Source organism: Sturnus vulgaris, chromosome 10 (genome assembly GCF_052056855.1).
Source record: "Sturnus vulgaris isolate bStuVul1 chromosome 10, bStuVul1.hap1, whole genome shotgun sequence".
Taxonomy (NCBI): domain Eukaryota; kingdom Metazoa; phylum Chordata; class Aves; order Passeriformes; family Sturnidae; genus Sturnus; species Sturnus vulgaris.
The window spans coordinates 16,971,023-16,992,612 of record NC_142252.1 but is presented as its reverse complement, the minus strand read 5'-3'; the positions used below and the strand labels follow the sequence as shown (position 1 = coordinate 16,992,612).

Genomic DNA, 21,590 nt, shown 5'->3' with positions numbered 1-21,590 from the left:
GCCCCGGCGTGCACTCACGCGTGCTCCATCCAGCCTTGGCCACAGCCGTGGCCGCACCCTCGTGCACCAGTAACTTTCCCAGAACCAGCATCCACCCAGGGTCTGCTCTCACGCGGGACTTGCACTCAATCCAGCACCCACCCCTCTCCCGGCCAGGAGCTGCACCTGCCCAGAACTCACCCAGCACCTCACACCCACAGGGGACATGGTCCCCACCCTATACCCTGCAGGATGCAGCACCTTACCCCTACCCTGCACCCATCCCACTTCCACCCAGACACAGCCTCCCCTGTCCATCCAGCTGGGACACAGCAAGGTCCAGACACTGTCAGTTTTGGAAACAGGGCAGGGCTTTCTTCTTCGCTAAAAATACTTCCCATGTGGCTTCCGTCCCTGCTTCCCTGACCACTTTTAACCCCAATGTCAGCTCTGGAGCAGCACATCTGGAATGGCAGTTGAAAGTTTGGAGTTGTCAGCCAAGTCCCCCCTAGGAGGGCAGTCCCAGCCAGGCTAAAGGGGAGTTGCACACTCTGAGCACATGTGGCTGGTGCCAGGCGCACACACAGGGCACAGCTGGATGCCGAAGTTTAGGAGCAGCCATTACATCCCACAACTTTGTGTTCATGCCCTGCATCTTGGGGTCTGCACTGTGCACAGCCTCCATGGGCCACAGGCACACTCAAAAGGATTAGAGCCCAGCTCACACTCCCAGTGCAAGGAGAGGATGGCAGCACTAGTCTCCACATAGTTTATTTCCTCGACTCTTGGTAACAAAAACAAACTAGGTTTTTTCCCTCCCCCCTCAAACCACCTACCCACCCCCCAGCTTCCCCTTGGCTCAAACATCATAGTTGGGGTTCTTCCGTAGGATTACAAATCCCTCCAGGATGGGCGTCACAGGCACGTGCTCCTCTGTGGCCAGCTCTGCCCGTTCTCCATGTGCCAGCAGCACTGGTGTTGTGTGAGTCTGGAAGCCAGTGATAGTTTTCGGCTTGCCTGCCTGGCCCACCACATCCACAGCCTGTGAGAGAAGAGCGAGGTCAATGCCAGGGAAACAGAGGGACATCAGCACACCCCCTTCCCCAGCCCTGGCTCCCCCTTACCTGTCCTACCCGAACCGACACGGGCAGAGGCCGCAGCTCCTCATCGAAGGTGACCAGCATGCGGGGCTGCATGGCAGCAACAAGGCCATAGAGAACGTAGTGGGACTTGCCCAAGATAACTGGAGAGGAGACAGAAGTAAAAGGGCTAAGCAATGCCCATGCTGCAGGGCAGAGAGGACTCAGGGGACAGAGCCCACACTACTCACTGTTGCGCACATCCAGGAAGGACACGAGGACGGTCAGCAGCCCAGCCACAGCCACCTGGCTCATGAGCTGGCGATCACTGTGGTATGGGCATAGGGTGAGAGTCCCCTTGCCCAGATGAGTCAGGCCCTGGTGTGGCAGAGAAGGCACATGAAAGAGCGATGGAGTAACCTGGGAATCCCAGCCCTGCCCTCAGGAGGGTGACACCCCCAGGACACCACTCTCCTCCCATACCCAGGGCAGGGACCCCAAACTTCCCCTTCCACACACAAGCAGTGAGCACATTATCATCACCTGGGCCAGTCGCACCATGAAGAGGTTGTTGGGGTCCTTGGCGTGGTACTGGGCCAGCTGCCGCAGCATTGCTGCCAGCCGGGCATTGTTGGTACCTGGAGATAAGGAGGTGCAGGAAGAGTAGTGTACAAGGCATGAGTCTCCCACCTTCCCCCCAGACAAACCCCCAACCAGACTTACCACTGCCCACCATGCCCATGGCAAAGATGGAGTTGTAGGAGACCTCGGGGTCAGCGTCGTGGGAGAACTTGCTGAGGGTATCGAGGATGTTGAGGCGGGGATTGGAGACTGAGATAAGAGCCAGAGCCAGAGGCACAGCACGGCGGAGGGTGGGTTCCCCGTACCGCAACTGCACAGAGGGGAGGTGGGTGTTAGACCCAGATCACCAAGTACAACAAGGTCTACTGAGATGTGAGGCAATACCCAGTTTCTATGCCGAGGTCCCTTCCCGGCTCTGTGCTGTGCCCCTGGTGTCTGTCACTCACCAGGTGGCCGAACGTGCGCAGGCCCATCTCCGCGCCAATCTCTTCACCCATGGCAATGAGTGCGATCCCCAACACCGCTACACCCTGTGGGGACACAGGCACTGAGCACCAGGCAAGGGAGCACCAAGCCCAACACCCAAGTTCTAAAGCGTCTGTGCCCACTCCAAGCCTAGGGGGACAGGATGAGCAGGGAATCCTGTTGGGAGCTGTTTTCCCTCTGCTCTGACACCACAGAGACCTTAGGGACCCTTCCAAAGCCAGTTCCTGCTCCAGGAACACAAATCTCAGCCCACATTTCCCCACCTGGTGAGCGCCCATGTCAGCTGAGCTCTCTTTCTTTTCCTTCTCTTTCTTGTCCTTTTTGTCCTTGTCCTCCTCTTTCTCCTTGGAGTCAAAATGCTCACTGCAGATGTGCAGGAGCTGTTGCACCTTCAAGACATTCCCTGAGCCTGTGGAGAAAGTGGAGGGCCAGGATCAGCAGGCAGAGGACCCTGGATATGCTCCTGGTTCCCCCATCTCGACCAGCCCAATTCACCTGCATAAGCACAGATATCCACCAGCGTGTTGGCAAAGCTGCGGAATGGTTCTGACACCACCTCCAGCGCTGCCAAGATGGCCTCAATTGCCTCTCCCTTCCCTGTCAAGGAAAGCATAGTGGTTAAAGGACAACGGTGGAAGGATGCTCCCACCCCATCTCCCAGCCCACGAGCCACTGGCACTGCCCAGCCTTACCCAAGTGGTTCAAGCCCAGGCCAAGTGGCAGCCACCGGGCATAGGTGTCCTTCAATTCTGTCTCTGATTTCTCCATGATGGTCTGGAGGATAGTCGAGGTGACATCCCCATTGCAGGAACCCACTGATATCATCCCACAGGCCAGGGCAGTCACACCAGCCACCTAGTGATGAGTGAAGGAGCCATGTCATACACAGGGACAGCTGAGAGTAAGCTGGCCTACAGCACTAGATACTCTTGGTCGCCACTTCCTTTGAAAATCTGGGCTACTGGGAGACCTGATGGTTTCCTACCCTCCTAAATCTGCAGAAATCTCACTGTGGCAGCAGCTCAGATAAGGAAAATAGGATCATGCTCTTCTGGCACAGCACAGTGCTGAGCAGGGACATCTAGCTTTGCTTTTGGAGCTCAAGCTGGCTGCAGGACAGTGCCTGTATTCCCAGGAGCTGCAAGGCACTGGCTGGAAAAGCAGGAATCACAGGCAAACCTTGCCTCACCCCCTACCTCCATGCTGGACTTGGAGTCTCCCATCACAGGCAGCAGCAAAGTCAGTACATCCTCGCGGTTGGAGCCTGCATATGCCAGTCCCAGCCTGCAGAGAGTCCAGAGGGGTGTGAGGGAGGAGCTGCACCACCCTGTGCAGCACGGGGAGTCTGGAGCCAGTCCCTTACCCAAAAATGGCTCCAATCCTCATGGTGTTGCTGTTGTGGAGGACATAGTCGGACAGGAGGGCCAGGGCAGGGTCACACTCATTTTTCACCCCTGAGTTGACAATACCACAGGCCAGGAGGGCTCCAGACTGCAAGGCAGAAGGACCGTCACACACTAGCCACCAATACACAAAGATCCCTGCCAGCCAGCGACTGATGCCACCTCACACATCACACCCACTCCCCAGGATGGACAAGTTGGTACCAAGTGGGCAACTCCACTCTGGATTAAGATGAGCAATCCAAAACTCATCGTTCTGTGACAAGGGGAGCCCCCAAGGTGCTTCAGACAGTCCCCAAGAGATCCACACTTTGCTGTGAGCTGCTGAAAAGCCTGGGACACAGGGCATCCAACCCTTCTCTGTGCAGGAGCTGAGCTGCACAGGGAACCAAAGCAAGGACCATTCTCCAGCCAGCTGCACACCCAGCCCACAGCAGGACTGCCCCACACAGACATAGAGCCAGGATCTGTACTGACCTTGATGTAATCCTCTGAGGAGTACAGGTACTTGTCAATCTGCGTGAGCCCCCCATCCACGTCCCACAACAGGATTGTGCCCAGCGAAGCTGCAGCACTCAGCATCCCTGTGGTTCCAGGGAAGAAAGCCCCACATCAGGCCTGAACTGATGTGCCCTGCCTAGGGCTTGCAGTAGCCAGGGACACAGGCCAGCTCAGCCACCCTCACCCCAGAAGGGACAGGGTGGTAACCACAAGCCTAGAGGCACCTCCAGCCCTGCCCAGCTGGCTAACTCACCATGGTCCTTGTTCTTGTACAACCATTTATTGCCATCATCTGTTAGCAGCTTGTCCTGTCCAAAGGCAGCATTCACAAACCCGTTCACAAAGGAGGACGCCAAATTCATCCGGGCTGAATCCACTTGGGAACCACTTCCCCCAAACCCTGTGGAACAACAATAGGGTGAGGAAAGAAGTAACAGAAGCCGTGCCAGCCCTCCACTATGCACCCATCCCACACCATAGGGGAACAAGGACCTGTCCCATCACCAGCATAAAGACCAAATCCACAGGTCAGAGACCATGGGCAGGCCATCTGCCCACCTCAGATACACATCTGACCACACAGGCTCAGAGGTGCTTGGCAGCCTCAGTAACTCCACACAGGCAGGGATAAAAGCCACAACACAAGCCCTTACGGTTATTTTCCAGGTGGGTTTTGTAAATATCGTCTGGCACTTTAGGCTCCATGATGTCCAGCTGCAAAAACAAGGGAGAAGGGGGTTACCTCCTAGCCAGCACTTCCTACAATGGTAACCTCGCCAGGAGTTGTCTGGCCCAGATCCTAGGGATAATGGATTTCTTCTCAAATCTTGCCACAGACCCTGCCAGCCAGGGCAGCCACAGCTGGAGATAGCCAGGGTGCTTTTCCCAGCTGGAATGCTCACCTCTCTGGCTAAGGCCAGGAAATTGCTGTTGAGCTGGACATTGGACATGATCTCTGTTAAGTCCTCGTACTCCTCCACATCCTCATTCAGCTCCAGGAAGACCCCATGGCGGCCCAACATAAAGGCCATCTGCTTCTGGACAACTCTGTGCAGAGGGGAGGCGTTTCCTGAGTGCCCAGAACCCAGCAAGTCCCAGCACAAACAAAGGTTCATCAAGCAGTCCACCAACCTGCCCTACCCTGCCCAGGGCATACAGACATGACCCACTCCTGCCCATCCTCGTTTCAGGGACAAAAGCCTCAATCCAAATCCCCAGATACTTCTAGCAGTGGCAGATCCAACCTATCAGCTCAGATAAGGAGCCTTGCCCCAGCAGGATGAGCAAAGGCTGCAGAGGTCAGGGAACATCTCTGCTTACACATCTTTGCAGGAAGTGAAGATGTCCTCCACCAGCTCCACATCATTGAGCATCAGAGCCAGACGCAGGGCTTCAGGGTAGCGATTGAATTTGCGGAAGATGCCCAGGGCGCAGCGCAAGAGAGCTGAGTTCTCGGGCTCCGGGACATAGCTTACACAGCTTTAAGGAGGAGACAGACATGAGGGTGACAACCAGATCAGGCAACCTTGGCCCAGGAGGGATCAGGCTCCATCCAGCACCTCAGCCTGCCAAGCCCCCTCACCTGGTCAGGTAGAGGCACACTTTGGAGTAGGCATTGTCATCGATGTACTTCTCCAGCATGTCCATCTGCTCTATCTCCATGAGCAGGTCACAGGCCTCATGCTCTGCATTGTGGGCCATGTTGTAGGGGACGATCTCCTTGACCAGGGTGAGGAGTGTGTCCCTCTGAGCCTTGTCAGCTTCATCAATCTCCTGCCACTCCTTGGCCACCTCTCCTGCCAAGTGCCTGGAGGAACAAAGGGGCATCACCACTACAAAAAACAGTTTCACTGGGCCATGAGAACATGGAGCAGCTGCTCCCAGTTAGCCAGGACTGTGTGCTGTTTATGGAGGCTCTGCATTCTGCAGAGCTTAAGGGGGACAAGCCCAGAGGAGGAACAGGGTTAAGACCAGAGATTTCAGAGGCCACAGAAGTGAGACCTCTGCAGCTGGAAAACCACTGTGAACAGAGCATGAAGTGACACATGTGCAGGTGTGATAGGGGCAGCTGAACAAATGATCAGCTAGTCAAGACACATCCCAGACAGGCCAGAGCCAAAGCACTCCAGGAAATTCCACTGAGCCCTTATTCTTCCCCAAGCTCTGGTCCCATTCAGGCTTACCTGACATATTCATGCCCCCAGGATGCCAGTTCCTCTTGGGAGCCCACCAGCCGGTACTTGAGACACTCACGCTCCCCACTCATGGTCATGGCCAGGACAGAAATTATGTCTGCTGCAAAGCGCTGCAGAAAGAGTGCAGAGCTCCAGACACAGGCCAGGCACAGGGAACCACGGGCAGCCAGGGACACAACACCCTCCCTGTGCCCACAAACCACCACAGCTGGCAAAGGTACCACCCTGACATATTATAATCCTCTGGAGCAAGTCACAGAGTTTGCTATTAGATCCCAAGGTCCAGAGGGCTCTGCAATTGCCTGCCCCAGCACTGTCCCTTGAGTCACATGGGATAGTGGGGCCAAGAGTCTCTACCTTGTTCTCTCCTGGAGCCATGTTCTCATAGATCTCCTTCAGCTTGCCATAATGGGGCCGTAGGAACTTGAGGGGTTTGGGAACAGACGTCATGGAGGTGGTGGAAGAGCGGATCTGCCTCCGCAGCTCCTCCAGGGCTGGGCGGTAAAGTGATGTGTCTTTCTCCTGCAGAAGGAAGCTGCCTGTCAGGGAGCAAGGGGCTGGTTCCTGACCCATCACCTCACCAGCCCTCCACTAACACAGCCATGGCTCTTAGCAGAACAGACCCCCCCCCGCTAGGCCACCTTATTCAGCCCAAGAGCTGGAGAAGGAGGGCACAGCAGAGCAGAAAGCCTCCCTCACACCAGAGACACAAAGATCCCTCAGGCACAGGTCAGACAGGCAGCTGGGAGACAGATCACAGCAAACAAGCAGGGGTCCCACCCCACTCAATGTAAAATCCCCCCATCTCCATGGCACTAGGAATAGCCATAAGCAAGAGACAGAGTCAAATCCTGGCCAGGACTCCTTGCTGAGGCAAGCACAGACTTACCCCCAGACGCTCCACCAGCATCTCCAGCTCATCCTGCAGCTGCTTGTCTTCCTCGGACTGCCGAAGCACACAGGAGAAAGCAGAGTTAAGGGTGCAGAGCACAGTAAGTCTCGATGTGACAGAGGCAGGGGTGTCACCCCAAGCCGCAGGGGTACCAGGACAAAGTGATGTACTCATTGCTCAAGGCACTATCCTGCCCCAGTGCTGCCAAGGTGGAGCAATGCTCACATTACTGGGGATATCCTCCCAAAGAAACCACCCATTCCTGGGATGTGAGATGCACTTCCCCCATTACTCTGTGCTGTGTGAAAACAACCCCACAGAGAGGGGCTCGTCAGGTCACAGCCCAACGGGGGAACACTCCACCCACAGGCTGTGTCCCCCAGCCCACGGGGACCCCCAAAGCCAAGGTCACCCCCGTGCTGGGCAAAGCGGGGATCCCTCCATAGCGCCCACTCTCACACACACCTTGTTTACACCACAGCCTCCCTCACCAACACTCCTCTGAGACCGCCGAGTCCCCCGCCCAGAAATGGGAACCCTCAATTGCGTCACGAGGGCTCCCCGGGGCGTCCCGGCGCCCCGCCGAAGGGAACCCCTCGCGCCATCACGCGTCCCCGCTGGAGGGAGTCCCCGGAGGGATGCTGGCCGCCCCCGTGACGTGCGATGACGTCCCGTTCCCGGAGGGATGCCGGCCAACCCCGTGACGTGGGATGACGTCCTGCTCCGCCGGTGACGCGGGCCCGAACGGGCCGTGACTCAGCTGCGGCCGGCGACGCGGCGGCACTCACCAGCTCCTGCTCCTTCTCGGGCCCGGCGGGCGGGTCCCGGCGGTCCCGACCCCAAGGTGGCGTGGGCTTCTCGTCGCCGCCCGCCCCGGGGCCGCCTTGCACCCGGCTCTGCCCGCCGCCACCACCCGCGTCCATGTTCGCCCGGCCGTGCTTCCGCCGCACCGCGCCTGCGCAACGCCGTGACGGCACGGCCGCGCGCCGGGGGCGGGGCCAGGGGCGGGGCGGCCGCACCTGCCGGGGCATCGGCACCGACCCTGAAACCGGCACCGACACTGACACCGGCACTGACACCGATATTTACACGGACACTGACACGGGCACCGACACTGGCGCCGGCACTGGCACCAACATTCACCCTGACACCGGTACCGGCACTGACGCTGACACACCAGTATTGACACCGACACTGGCACCAACAGCGGCACCGGCACTGACGCTGACACCGGCGGTGGCACTAGCAGCTGGAGACTCGGATCTTCACTACCCTGGCACTGGCAACGCTGCCACCCGAGCTGGGCGAGTGAAGTAGCATTGCTGGCAGGCTTGCCATGGTCCCCCCATGTCACAGACACCAGCGGGCACGTTGGTGCCCCACACCTGTGTTCAAACACACCCCTCCTGCTCACATGTGCCATGCTGTGTCCCTGGCTCCACCGTTTGGGTGGGTGGCACTTTCACCCTGTGCAGCAGCATCCCGGGCACCGAGCGGGTGACCTGAAGTGATGCCCTGTCCCGGACAGCCGGTCACACCAGGGCTGGGAACTATCAAGGCGAGGTATGAAGTTGTGCACGACCTTCTTCTCGCTCACCGCCAAGGCTCTGGCCATGGCTGTGCACCCCTGGGTGTGTGCTGTGGCCTAAGGGTAACATCGGGGACGCCATCCTTTAAGTACCGGGGATGCGTGTGTTTACCCATCTGTGCGGGTGCTGCACTGGGGGGTGTGCCCAGGTACCAGAGCAGGGCATGCTGCTGCGGCTGTGCACCATTACTACCCGCTGCCGGCGGCAGTGACCGGTGCCGTGCGGCGCTGCTGTACCCCGCTGAGTGCTGAAGACAGGAGCCGGTCCTTGTGTCCCCGTGTGCGGGTGCCGGTGCCCGTTTTGGGCAGCTGGGTGTGAGCCCGAGTTCTGCAGCCCGTGCCGGTGTGCCGGTGTCGGAGACTGCGGGTGCCTTTGCGGCTCTCTGGGGGTGCAAGCGGCGGTGCCGGTGCAGATACCAGTGCGGGTGCCGGAGTGGAGCTCCTCCCGTGCGCACGGCGGTCACCCTGGTGGGGGAGCCAGGCCAAGTGGAGCTGAGCGGTGCGACTGGGCTGGGCACCGGGGTCCCCGCTCCAGCCCCTCCCGGGCCGCCGGCCCCCGTCGCCCCCTCCCGGTGCCTGCGGTCCGCGCGCCGCTGCTCTCAGCCCCTGCGGCTCCATCCCTCCAGCGCGGCCCCATCTCCACCCGGCTCCATCCCTGCCCAGCCTCGGTGCCGATCTTGGCGGCAGCGCGGCGCCCGATGCGGGCCATGGCGGCGGCGGCGGAGGCAGGCGGCGCTGCGGCTGCGGCGGGGGCCCGGCGCGGCCCGGGCGGGGAGAGGAGCTAGGCGGGAGGCGGCCCGGGATGGCCAGGATGAACGTGGCCCTACAGGAGCTTGGACACGCCGTGAGTGCCCGGGACAGCTGGGCGACAGGGAGGGGAGCAAGAGGAGGGGGCACGGGGGGCACCAGCGAGGGGCTCGGCGAGGGGGACAGGAGGGGGTCGGGGCACAGGAGAGCCCGGGGGCTGGAGAACTCAAGAAGCTGGAAGGGCTGCGGGGGCTTCGGGAATCGGAGGGAGGGAGGGAGGGCGGGGGGGACTGGTGGATTACGGGGGGTGGCAAGAGCCTATGGGATGCAAGGGCTGCGTGGTGCCAGGGCTAAGGGAACTGAATGGCTAGAGGGTCCCTGTCCCCCATGGTGGAGGAAGAAGGGCCCCCTCCAAAACCTTGCCTCAGGTTGGACAGAAGGAACTGGGGTGGTTCAGACATGGTCCTACAAACCTCACTCCATCGAGGCATGAAATATACAGTAATGCTGCTCCTAGGGTGACCCCCAAGACAGCATCTTTGGAGGGGGCAGGGGGCCCTGTCTCCACGGGTCTCAGCCCTACAGAGGGGGTAGGAGGAACCCCAGAAATAGTCTCCTGCCTTGAGGATTGCACAAGAAGATGCTAGAGAGGAGGTGCTGGATATTGACAGGATGAGGACCACCCAGGAGGGGAAAGGAGCATGTTGAGGGAAACTAGGATGGTGGAGGGGCCACGCTGGCCAAGCTCCTACAGGATGCTGAGCAATCCCTCCTAATGCCAGCAACTTCCAGGAGCCTGACTCGGTGGGGGGCTCCTGTCAACTGTCAATCCCACCCTCCTCCAAGGGGCAGCCCTTGGCAATGCCCCCTCCCCATCCCAGCAGTGTGGCAGTGGGCAGAGCTGGGCATGAGGCACTCTCTTTGCTTTCCCCCCTGCCTATCATCCGTCCCAGCTCCTTCCCGGCCCACAAAGGCTGGGCATTCACTTTACTCTGCAGCACAGACTGGAGGGTGAACTGCAACCCACCCAGGCATTAACTCTGAATCCTAAGCATACTCACAACCAGCGGCATTGCTGATTTTCTTCCACCGAAACCTCCAGCATTTTCTTCTAGTTATCCCCCCCTCCAACGCTGCTGTCTCAATTCCACCACCTCCCTCTTAGCTGAGTCCTCAGCAGCCCTCACGGCTGGATCTGTGCAAGCTGCCTTGCGAGGCCAGGAGTAAGGGGAACCCTGCCCTGCTGGCTGGTACACACTGCAGTGCCCCTTCTCTCCTTGTACGCTCTGTCCTGCATCCTGGTCACCCCCAGAGCCAGGATGGGGCTGGAAGCACTTCCAGATGTTTCAGACCGGTGCACATCTGCATGGAAAGTTCCAGTCAGGGGAGGAGGGGTGAGACAGCAGTACTAGGAAACCGTTGCTTGGTGACGGGGACCATGTCTCCGTGGCGATGTGTCACCTGTCAGCAGGGCTGATGCCATGGCTATGCAGAGGGATGCTCCGGTGACGGCCCCCAAGCCCCTCATTAGCAGCTTTCCCCGTGCTCTCCAGGGCCATAAAGGGCTGGAGATAACCTTTAGGGGAGGCCCAGGCACACAGAGAGGGTCAGAGGCTGCCTCAGCCCCATTGCATACTCACTGAGCAGGCAGTGGGCCCTGCCATAGGAGCCAGAGGGTGTGGCAGACGGGGAACAGCTACCCCCACGCCCCTGTCCCAGCCCGCTCCCTCCCTCAGCAGATGCCTAACTACAAGCGAGCCACGCTGCAGGACGAGGAGGGGCCGGAGCCAGCAGGGGATGGCAGCGCCTCTCCCGACAGCGTGGAGGTGAGGTCTGCCCCGGCTCCTCCATCCTTCCCCTCTCCATCCTCTCTAGCTCCCATCCTCACCCTCTGGGGCCTGCCTGCAACCAAGTGGGCAGTGGGAGCAGAGTTGGGAGCCAAGTCAGACCTGGCTGTTCCCAGGGATGTGCTGGGAGTCAGCCAAAATGCGGCACAGAGTGTGCCTGGACAATCGTCCTTCCTTGTGGCTTGGCGGGGGTTGCCAGCACCCACCACCGGCTTGCCAGGGCTGGTGGGGAGGGATGCCCTGGTCCCCACCTCTTCATGCAGCCACGCCAGGCACTGGGGAGCAGCGGGGAGGGAAGGGGGAGGCAGTGATGTTCGGCCCCCCATGGTGCGATGGCAGGTCCTGCTCCTGCCCAGGTGGGGTTTCGGAAGGGGCCGGGGACACTGCTGAGCCGCCTGGCCTCGCGCAGCCAGCTGGAGCTGGTGCTCTGTGCCGTCGCCGTCTCCTTGGCCCTGCTGCTCAGCGTCGCCGTCGTCACTCTGGCCATTCAGTACCACAGAGGTAGGGAGACTTGGCAGTGGCGTCCCCACACCCGGGAGGACACGGGAGAATGAGGAGTGATGGGTCAGCCCAGGGTGCCTGCTCCAGGTGCTCTGCCCATCTTGGGGTACAGACAGGGCTTGGCCCCGCTCCGTGCCTCGGTTTCCCCCAGTACACTCGCCCAGCCCCAGGCATGCCTTCCCTGCCAGATCCCTCTCACAGCACGTGCCTGACGGATGCCTGTGTCCGGGTGGCTAGCAAGATCCTGGAGGCCCTGGATACAGAGATGGACCCATGCCAGGACTTCTACCAGTACTCGTGCGGAGGCTGGATTAAGAGGAACCCATTGCCAAACGGGCGCTCCAAGTGGAGCACCTTCAACAGCATCTGGGACCAGAATCAGGCCATCATGAAGCATCTCCTAGGTGGGCACCAAGGGGTCACAGACACTGAGGGGATGATCCCTGTGTCACTGGGGCTGACCCACAGCCTCCCACAGAAAACACCACCTTCAACTCCAGCAGCGAGGCAGAGCGGAAGACACAGCGGTACTACCTGTCCTGCCTCAAGGAGCAGAGGATAGAGGAGCTGGGCTCCCAGCCCCTTATGGAGCTCATTGACAAGGTGGGCAGACACCCACACGTGAGCCGAGCTGTCAGAACCCTCCGGCTTAGCTCTTCATGTAACTGGGGAGGGAGTAGACCTTGGGGGTTGCACCCCATCCCTCCTTGAGGTGCCGGGTCTGTCTGCTGCCAGATCGGCGGATGGAACATCACTGGCTCCTGGAACCAAACCAGCTTCATGGAGGTACTCAAGAGTGTGTCAGGCACATACCGGGCAACCCCCTTCTTCACAGTGTATGTGGGTGCAGACTCCAAGAGCTCCAACAGCAACATCATCCAGGTTGGCACCTTGGCCCTCGGGGGTGGCAGACACCAGGGGACACCAGAATGTTTATGCTGCCCCTCTCTCCCCCCAGGTGGATCAGTCGGGGCTTTTCCTCCCATCCCGGGATTACTATCTGAACAAGACTGCCAATGAGAGGGTGAGGCTGCGTGCTGGGCATGCTGCCAACAGCAGTCAGGGGAAATCCATGGCAATGGGGTGCGAGCAACACAGGGACACAGCTGGCATCTCCATCCTGCCTGTTGGCTGCCCACCCCAGGGAGGTGGGATGAGCTGTGGCTGGCACTGAGGCAGGGCTTGGGGTTCCACAGGTTCTGGCAGCATACCTGGACTACATGGTGGAGCTGGGCACACTGCTGGGGGGCACCCCGGAGCCCACCCGTCTCCAAATGCAGCAGGTGCTGGACTTTGAAACCCAGCTGGCCAACATCACTGTGCCCCAGGCTGAGCGGCGAGATGATGAGAAGATCTATCACAAGATGAGCATCGCCGAGTTGCAGGTGGGCATGGCCCAGAGCAGCCTGGGGAGACCCTTCTGGGACATACAGGGAGTTGTCCAGAGTGCACCCAGTGGTCTGTGCCCATTGCTATCCTCACTCTGGGAGACCCTTGGCAGCCCCAGCTGCTGTGGGACATGCACTGGATGTTGAAGAGTAGTGCTCCTCCCTCCAGTTGTTACCATTTGGGGGAAGCTGCCACCTCATATTGTGGGGTCCAGAGGTCCCCTCTTTGTCCTGCAGCATTAAGAGTAGCAGGAGGGGTGCAGAGAAAGATCTGGGTTGGTGAGGGATTTTGGGTCCCTCCCAGAAAACACAGTTTCTGCCCCAGGAGATCCCCTCCATGCTGAGCAGAATGCAGCAGATCCATGCCAAGGCCCTGTGCCACATTCCTGTGTCCCCTCTAGCTGCTGGCCCCTGCCATTGACTGGCTGGATTACCTGTCCTATGCCCTGGCCCCACTGGAGCTGGTGGACACGGAGCCTGTGGTGGTGTATGGGGACACCTACCTCCAGCAGGTCTCTGACCTCATCAATGACACTGACAGGAGGTGAGGCTCCTTCATATCCCTGGCTGTGGCCCCCATGGCAGGGGCACATTTTGGGCTCATCAGTGTCTGGAAGTCATAGACTGTGGTGAGCTGCAGCATCTCTCTGCCCCCGCAGCATCCTGAACAACTACTTGATCTGGAACCTGGTGCAGAAGACGGCCTCCAGCCTGGACCAGCGCTTCGAGACAGCCCAGGAGAGGCTGCTGGAGACGCTCTATGGCACCAGGAAGGTAACAGAAAGCTCTAGCATCAGACCCCTCTGCCCTCAGCCTGGAAGCAGCCAGGACCTCCTCTGTCCTTCAGATGCCCTTGGGATGCTAAGATCTGGATGCTTCAGCAGGAACCCAGGGATTATCGTTAGAGATGGGGGTTTTGCTGCTGTGCATCTCCCCTCTGATGAGGAGGCAGAGCCAGGCTGGGTGAAGGCAGGGGAACAGAGGAGTGGGCTGAGGGTCTCATGGACCCTCATCTCACTCCCACAGTCCTGCACGCCCCGGTGGCAAACCTGCATCTCCAACACGGATGACACATTGGGCTTTGCATTGGGCTCCCTCTTCGTCAAAGCCACCTTTGACCGGGACAGCAAGGCCATCGTGAGAATACTTCTGTCCTCATCCCCTCCCCATCACCATCCACGGGAATCCTGATTCCACCCAAGCCCCAGGGCTGGGGAAGGCAGGGAGCTGGGAAAGGGGATCCCCAGCCCCGGGGAGGTTGTACCCTGTCCACCCTGTCACCACCAAAGCGTTGTGGGGGGAAAAGGGCCTTCATTCCCTCCCCTCCCCAGGCTGAGGAGATGATCAGCGAGATCCGTGCAGCCTTTGAGGTGTCCCTGGACCAGCTGGACTGGATGGACGAGAAGACCAGGCAGGCTGCAAAGGAGAAGGTCGCCCCAGGGAGGGAAGTGGATGGGAAACCTCACCCTATTCATATAAGCCCCCTCATCTCACTTCTGGGGCCTCTCCTCATGCAGGCAGATGCCATCTACGACATGATTGGCTTCCCTGACTTCATTCTGGACAACAAGGAGCTGGACGATGTCTATGATGGGGTAGGGGGCACCTGGCTTTTGGGGAGAGGCTTGGTCATGCCAAGCTCTGAGGGGGTCCCACTAATGTCCTATTTAGGACATTATGCAAAGCCACCCCAGTACTGAGTTCATCCTGGCCAGGGTGTGGGGAACCACCCAATGGACCTGTCCTCATCCCTCCTCTTCCTCACCAGTACGAGGTCTCTGAGGACTCCTTCTTCCAAAACATGCTCAACTTCTACAACTTCTCTGCCAAAGTGATGGCTGACCAGCTCCGGAAACCCCCCAACCGTGACCAGTAAGGGGTGGGCTCTGGGGGGAGGAGGGGAGGATGTGATCCTGAGTGCCTGGATGGCACTGGTTCAGTGGGGAGGAGATTACCCTCATGGGGTAGCATAGCACTGTAGGTCACCTGTGGTATCTGTAGCTTATCCCCAGGTAAGGTTCTTGGTAACAGGGTGGAGGCAAAAGTGTCAGTCTTGGGCAGGGCCCTGTGGTGGGCAATGGCACAGGAGGGTAATGGGGCTGGGGTGAGAGGGACACACCCCTGCCTGTCCTCTGTCCCTACCCCAGGTGGAGCATGACCCCACAGACTGTCAATGCCTATTACCTGCCCACCAAGAACGGGATTGTCTTTCCTGCTGGGATCCTCCAGGCTCCCTTCTACGCCCGCAACCACCCAAAGTGAGTCTGGCATGGGGGTGACCTCCTGGAGGCATGGGTTGGATCAGGGCCAGCATGCCACAGAGACCCCTCACAGTCACAAATAAAGCCGCTTTACACCCTGCAGTCAAGACAGCCTGAGTCCCCTTAGGGCCACCAGTGTCCCCAAAAGGAGTGATTCCCAGCATCCCAGCTGGAGTACAGTTTCATTTGTATGCCCAGACAGAGATGGGGTGGGCTGCAACAGCATAATTAACACATCCTGTACTTACCTGGTTCTTTCCCATGGACCCACAGAGCCCTTAACTTTGGTGGCATTGGCGTGGTGATGGGGCACGAGCTGACCCATGCATTTGATGACCAAGGTGAGAGCCTGCAGGCAGCACTGGCCTCGACCCCTGTCACCTTCCTGTCCCCCCCTAGCCCCTGCCCATGGCATGGGGAAGAGGTGCCCTGGGTGCACAGGGGTCCCGCTTTGCCATCCATTGCATCATGTGTGCTCGTGCCCCCCTGGCCACCCCCTTCTATCGTCCTGTCTCCCCAGGTGGCACCTGCCGATATCTCCCCCCGGCTTCTCTGTGCAGCTTTCGCTCCATCCGCTTGGTGAGGACACAGTGTCTGCAGCCCCAGCCCCCTTCTCATCCTCCTCCCTCCAGGGCATGGGATGGGTCCCTCTCACATCCACTCTGCTTTGCACCTTCACCACAGCCTCAGAGCCGACATGGGGTCAATGAGGGAATTTGGGGTCACAGACCTGGGCTGGGATAGCGAGAATGCACTGGGGGATGCCTGGGGACCCAGGCTCATGGCTGAGCTCCAGGCTGAGCCTGCCTACAGCAGGGGCTGAGGGACACCTTCCCCCCTGGGCGTGGACCCAAGGTGCCAGGTCCCCCTGGCATCCCCCGGTGCCCATTCCCCCACCACACCCCGTTCTGCTCCGGGAACTCCTGCAGCAGAGGGGCTGCAGGTGGACGGCTTCCCCTGGTCCCACCCCAACCCACGGCTTGGTCCTGCAGGACGAGAGTATGACAAAGAGGGAAACCTGCGGCCATGGTGGCAGAATTCCTCCCTAGAGGCCTTCAAGAACCGGACGGCGTGCATGACGGAGCAGTACGGCCGCTACACCGTGCACAGCGAGAAGGTCAACGGGCGGCAGACACTGGGCGAGAACATCGCTGACAACGGCGGGCTCAAGGCAGCCTACAACGTGAGTGCCGCCATCCGGAGGGGACACGGACCCCCGTGCCTGTCTGTCCCTTCCCGGAGCTTCAGGCCAACTCTCCCGCAGGCTTACAAGTCCTGGCTGCAGAAGAACGGGGAGGAGAAGCGCCTGCCAGCCCTGGGGCTTACCAACCACCAGCTCTTCTTCGTGGGCTTTGCGCAGGTAGGGCGCAGCGAGATGATAAGCTTCACGTCCCTCCCTGGCTTCACGGACCCACCCTACCGCTCCCCATCCCGCACAGGGAGTGTTCTGTCCCCATCCCTGAGGCTGCTCCCGCTCCCTCAGGTATGGTGCTCCGTCCGGACGCCCGAGAGCTCCCACGAAGGGCTGGTGACCGACCCGCACAGCCCCGACAAGTACCGTGTCATTGGCACCCTCAGCAACTCCCGGGACTTTGTCGAACACTTCGGCTGCCCCCTGGGCTCCCCCATGAACCCCGGCAAGCACTGTGAGGTGTGGTAGGGATGAGGAGGGTGCTGGGGACAGAGGGGATGATGCTCTGCTGTGCCCCCCCGTCCCCAGAGCTCAGTGGCTGCTGGAGCTGGCCACGGGCAGAGAGCAGTCCCCCTCCTGTGCTCACACTGCACACCCCACCTCTGCACCCTCCCCGGCACACACGGCCCCACACCAGGCACCCACCGCAGCTCCATCCACAGCTTGGGGCTGGGCACGGCCGGCAGAGAGGCTGTAGCACCCCCAAAACGTAGCTCTGACCCCCAACCCTGATGTGTTTGAGTCGGGCACAGCTCAGTGTCCCCTGCGCTGCGTTACCCCCTCAGGCGGGCAGGTCAAAGGGGTCCCAGGGAAAGCACTAGAGCCAAGATCCCCCTGCTCCTGCCCCCCAACCTGCCGGAGATGGAGGCTGGCGGCCACCGGCTCCGCCCTTCCCTTGTCCCCTCCCCACTCCAGCTTGGCTTCCCCATCCACCTCTGCTGGGACCAGCGGACGGCAGCGGGGACTCTGGTGCCTTCAGTTGTGGGTGGCTGTCGCCGAGTTTATTTAACGATTAAAAGCAGTTTCCACTTACTCCTGCAGCTCCGGGTCCTTGGAGGTGTCGGGGGGGGGAGAGGTGGGATCTGGACCGCTGTGGGGGAGGTGACTCCAAGACTGGGGACGCGTGGGAGGTGAGACATCCCGAGGGAGGGGAGCGGGGGATGAGATGTGTGGACGGACATTCCCTGAATGAAGGAAGCAGAGGTATGGGGAAGAACATAGAAAGGCTGGTGGGGACGAGTCAGAGCCACGGGAGTGCCCGGTAAAGCCCAGTCCGGGGGTCCCGCTGCCTTCAGCACGGGTGATCCCAGCTTGCTCCGAGCCTCCACTCCGAGAGCTTCCGGGGCCCTCCCTGGCCGGTTCCGCCCCGCACAGCGCGGCCCCAGCCCCATCCCCGGATCTCCCGAACTCCCCGGTACCGGGATCCCGCGGGACTCCTTGGGCACGGACAGAGGCGCTCGCAAAGGCCGCTGGGAGTCGTGGTTCTGCCCGTGGATGATGCGGGGCATGACAGGAGCTGTAGTTCAGCATGAGGGATGCTGGGAGGGATAGTTCGGTCACGGCAGGCCCGGTGCCTCACCGCGAGGGCTGGACTACATTTCCCAGCAGGAAGCGCGGTAGGGCCAGGGTCCGGGCCTGGGCGCCTCGGGGGTACGGGGGCATCGGGGCCGGGCGCGGCGGCGGGACCGAGCGGGGGGCTGGGCCGGGACAGATCGCGGGACCGAACCTGGGTGGGAGCCTGGGCCAGGCCCCGGGCTGGGTCACGGGTGCTGGGCCTCGGCCCGACCCCGAGTGTGGGACTGTGCCCTGGCTGGGCCCGGGATGCAGTGTCGAGCCGGGTACCGGGCACCTGTGGGTGCTGGAGGTGAACTACCCCCACTGGGGCCATGGCAGGCTTGGTCCTGGGGCAGCAGAGCGTGGGGACAGGGGCAGAGGAGCATCCCTGCCTTCGAGTCATGGGCAATGAGACAGCGCCGCCTTGGTGACAGGGGTCCAGGGACACCGCTGCCTTCAGAACAGGGGCAGTGGGATGTCCCTGTCATGGGTGACACGGCCCCATTTCCCAGACAACATGCTCACCTTGCAGGCGTTGTCACGCAAGCCTGGCACCATGGACAAACCCATCACTCCAGGAGAGCTGCTGTGTCTGGGCTCCAGCCTCGCTTTCTCTGGCCTTTTCTACTACCTGTACAGGAGGAAAGCCAGAGTCATGGCACGCATACAGGTAGCCCTGTCTCTCAGATGCTCTTTCCTGCCCAGTCTTTTCCCCATTGCCCTCCACAATTTGTGGGCACACAAATGATGCCTGCAGCCTGCTCCATCCTCTGGTGACTTCTTGACACAGAGCTGAGCAGGCCACATCCTGCCAGAGATCTCCACAGAGCCATTCTTGGCCTACTCACTGCCTGTCCCTGCCCATGCTCACACTCAGTCCATGCTCTTCCAGGAGGCCCCAAAGCTCCAGGTCGATGACAATTTGCCAGCCCTGGTGTCTGCAGCTGAGGGGAGGTGCCTGCCTTATGTTGCCCTGGAAGGTAAGGACACTCTGTAGCCCTGCACGAGGGACAAGGGCCAGGATCCGCTCTCTTGGCGTGACATATCCCTTGTCTTTAGGCATAGTGCTGCCAGCCCAGGCTGCACTGACCAGCCACTACCATGAGGGGCTGCAGGGCGTGATCCAGAAATTGCTGCTAAAGGAGCATCGGCTGATCTGGAACACCTTGGTCCGAAGCTGGTGAGTGATGGGAAGGGACTGCAGGAGGAGGTTTGCAGCAGTGAGTCCAGACCCCCATCGTCTGGGATCACGTGAGAGGCAGAAAATAACCTGGTTAAAGACTTTAGTCCTTATGCTTAGCTCAACACCGAGAGCTCAGAGCTTCTCTGTGTTGTGGCCAGCAGGAACAGGGCAGTGATCATCCCCTTGTACTCAGCACTGGTGAAGCCACACCTCGAGTCCTGTGTCCAGTTCTGGGTCCCTCAACTCAGGAAGGCCACTGAGCTGCTGGAGCAAGTCTGAAGAAGGGCTGGTGAAGGGCTGGAGCACATCTCTGATGAAGAGCAGCTGAGGGAGCTGGGGTTGTTTGTGAGCTGGAGGAGACTCTGGGGTAGCCTTATCACTCTCTACAACCCCCTGAAAGGAGGTTGTAGCCAGGTGGGGATTGGCCTCTTCTCCCAGGCAACCAGTGACAAAAGGAAATGGCCTCAAGCTGTGCCAGGGGAAGTTTCAAGTTAGAGATTAGGAAGAACTTTACATAGAGGATGATTAGACATTGGAATGAGCTGTCCAGGGAGCAGGTGGCTCGCCCACCAGGGAGGCAGTGGAGTTGACATCCCTGGAGGTGTTTAAGGAAAGACTGGACATGGCATTCAGTGCCATGGTCTAATTGACAGGCTGATATTCAGTCATAGGTTGAACATGATCTCAGAGGTCAACCTAACCGATTCTATGATTCTCCACACCCCAACCCTCTCCACTTGCAGGAGTGAGAGCGAGCGGGTGCTCTCAGAGCAGATCTACACCGTCCCCTTCCTGCTGGCCTCGCCAGACCCTGAGTCAGTGACACGGGTGAGTGTGGACAGCCCGCTCCAAGCCATCTGCCTGCCCCTGGAGATGGTGTATGAGCGCTTCCAGCAGCCAACCCACGGCCTGTGCGACCTGCTGGGCCAGTACCTGATCGGGGAGAAGCCCAAGGGCATCCTGGAGACAGAGGAGATGCTGAGGGTGGGAGCTGGGCTGACGGGCATCGGGGAGCTCTCCCTGCACCCCGACGGCTCCCTGCACCTCCAGCCACCTGCCCAGGGAGGCGAGTTTTTCCTGTGCCTGGGGGACTGGCAGACGGTGCTGTCGGAGCTGGAGTCGGCCAGCGGGCTCTGGAAGGGGGCAGCGTTGCTGTTTGCGGCAGCGGGGCTGGCTGTCCTCCTGCACGCCCTGTGCCGCGCCTACCGCCGATCCCGCCCCAAGCAGCAACAGGGGGACAAGGAGCAGGATGAGGAGGAGGCTGGGGACCAGGCACTCGAAGACTCCTGCGTGATCTGCCTATCGCGGCCCCGCGAGTGCATCCTCCTGGGCTGCGGCCACATCTGCTGCTGCTTCCGCTGCTTCCAAGCCTTGCCCACCCGCCTCTGCCCCATCTGCCGGGGGCCCATTGACCGCGTGGTGCCCCTCTACCAGGTCTGAGAACAGCCAGGGGTGCCCAGGGAGGAGCAGCATGAACTGGGCCAAGCCTGGAACCTGCAGAAATCTCAGCTGTCTCCTCATGTGCAGCTGTGCAATTCCTTTTGGGAGGGAGGGGTTTTGGTATGCCCTTCAGTCTGTTTTGGGGAGGGGAGAAGTTGCAGCCTCCTCATCCTCCCTTTGTCTGCCAGAAGGATCCCCTTAAACATGAAGGTTTGTGGAAAATCTACACAATGCCTAAGTTGAGGAGTTGAGACCCCAACCCCACACTGTGGCACTACTTTGGCTGCCAGCTACTGGACTTGTGTCTTTCTGAGCCATGATCTCCCAAAAGCCATGCAGGACTTCTCCATTGTGGTTTTTTTTCCAGTGTGTGGATTTATGGGGAGGATTATGAGGGCAAGACCGGGGCTGGTGGGACACGGCAGGCACAGTGGAGTAGCAGAGACCCAAACGCCCCTGACCCACTGCAGTGATATACCTTGGTGCCACCTTTGTCCTTCCACCCCAATCCATGTGCCTGCAGCCACTGCCCAGGTGACACTGGGAACGCCCAGGGGCTGGCAGTGATGAGTCCTTTTGCCAGCTGCTCTATCACCAAGACAGAGGCTATGTCCCTCTGTCACTCTCTGCAGGGAGAACAGCTTTAGAGTGCCACAGAGCCTGCCCTCGTGTCCAGCCCCACTGCACCTGGCTTTCCTGCTCACCTCCCGGGCAGGACTGGGTGTGGGAATGACTTGCAGTGGTGTGTGGAGTGATAAAGCCAAGGAGCCAA

The 21,590-nt window shown here is 60.1% G+C and overlaps 3 protein-coding genes and 1 long non-coding RNA gene across 12 annotated transcripts; 2 read left to right on the top strand and 2 right to left on the bottom strand.

Moving 5' to 3' along the window:
- Window positions 1–734: 734 nt before the first annotated feature.
- PSMD2 (proteasome 26S subunit ubiquitin receptor, non-ATPase 2) lies at window positions 735–8,079 on the bottom strand. Of its 2 annotated transcripts, none has more exons than XM_014871583.2 (21): window positions 7,906–8,079; window positions 7,115–7,171; window positions 6,583–6,747; window positions 6,214–6,335; window positions 5,613–5,837; window positions 5,351–5,509; window positions 4,933–5,077; window positions 4,684–4,744; window positions 4,284–4,430; window positions 4,007–4,113; window positions 3,490–3,617; window positions 3,323–3,410; window positions 2,819–2,981; window positions 2,622–2,723; window positions 2,390–2,535; window positions 2,087–2,170; window positions 1,782–1,950; window positions 1,602–1,696; window positions 1,310–1,436; window positions 1,104–1,222; window positions 735–1,021 (listed from the first exon to the last, which is right to left on the bottom strand). In XM_014871583.2, exons 1-21 carry the CDS (start codon window positions 8,038–8,040, stop codon window positions 839–841), a joined length of 2,727 nt encoding a protein of 908 aa, XP_014727069.2. In that variant the 5' UTR covers window positions 8,041–8,079; the 3' UTR covers window positions 735–838. The 2 variants fall into 2 exon arrangements, with proteins under 2 accessions (XP_014727069.2, XP_088027070.1); XM_088170944.1 differs by lacking the exon at window positions 7,906–8,079 and adding an exon at window positions 7,583–7,798.
- Window positions 8,080–9,459: 1,380 nt separating this feature from the next.
- On the top strand, window positions 9,460–17,673 carry ECE2 (endothelin converting enzyme 2). 5 transcript variants are annotated; one of them, XM_088170948.1, is made up of 19 exons: window positions 9,460–9,549; window positions 11,192–11,278; window positions 11,656–11,800; window positions 11,989–12,204; window positions 12,279–12,403; window positions 12,536–12,682; window positions 12,759–12,824; window positions 12,997–13,185; window positions 13,590–13,732; window positions 13,848–13,962; window positions 14,215–14,325; window positions 14,520–14,618; window positions 14,706–14,783; window positions 14,957–15,060; window positions 15,336–15,446; window positions 15,723–15,790; window positions 16,442–16,632; window positions 16,714–16,809; window positions 16,933–17,673. In XM_088170948.1, exons 1-19 carry the CDS (start codon window positions 9,508–9,510, stop codon window positions 17,107–17,109), a joined length of 2,310 nt encoding a protein of 769 aa, XP_088027074.1. In that variant the 5' UTR covers window positions 9,460–9,507; the 3' UTR covers window positions 17,110–17,673. The 5 variants fall into 5 exon arrangements, with proteins under 5 accessions (XP_088027074.1, XP_088027072.1, XP_088027073.1 ...); XM_088170947.1 differs by having other exon boundaries at window positions 9,486–9,549; window positions 11,189–11,278; XM_088170946.1 differs by having other exon boundaries at window positions 14,520–14,783.
- Window positions 17,616–18,828, bottom strand: LOC148222682 (uncharacterized). Its single transcript, XR_015805753.1, has 2 exons — window positions 18,721–18,828; window positions 17,616–17,825 (listed from the first exon to the last, which is right to left on the bottom strand). It is a non-coding gene; the product is annotated as an uncharacterized LOC148222682 (long non-coding RNA).
- LOC106850346 (mitochondrial ubiquitin ligase activator of nfkb 1-A-like) lies at window positions 17,746–21,590 on the top strand. Of its 4 annotated transcripts, none has more exons than XM_088170952.1 (5): window positions 17,746–17,771; window positions 18,728–18,865; window positions 19,088–19,175; window positions 19,255–19,375; window positions 20,122–21,590. In XM_088170952.1, the coding sequence occupies exons 2-5, from the start codon at window positions 18,752–18,754 to the stop codon at window positions 20,816–20,818; spliced, it is 1,020 nt and encodes a 339-aa protein (XP_088027078.1). In that variant the 5' UTR covers window positions 17,746–17,771; window positions 18,728–18,751; the 3' UTR covers window positions 20,819–21,590. The 4 variants fall into 4 exon arrangements, with proteins under 4 accessions (XP_088027078.1, XP_014727073.2, XP_088027076.1 ...); XM_014871587.2 differs by lacking the exon at window positions 17,746–17,771 and adding an exon at window positions 17,772–17,844; XM_088170950.1 differs by lacking the exon at window positions 17,746–17,771 and adding an exon at window positions 18,105–18,257.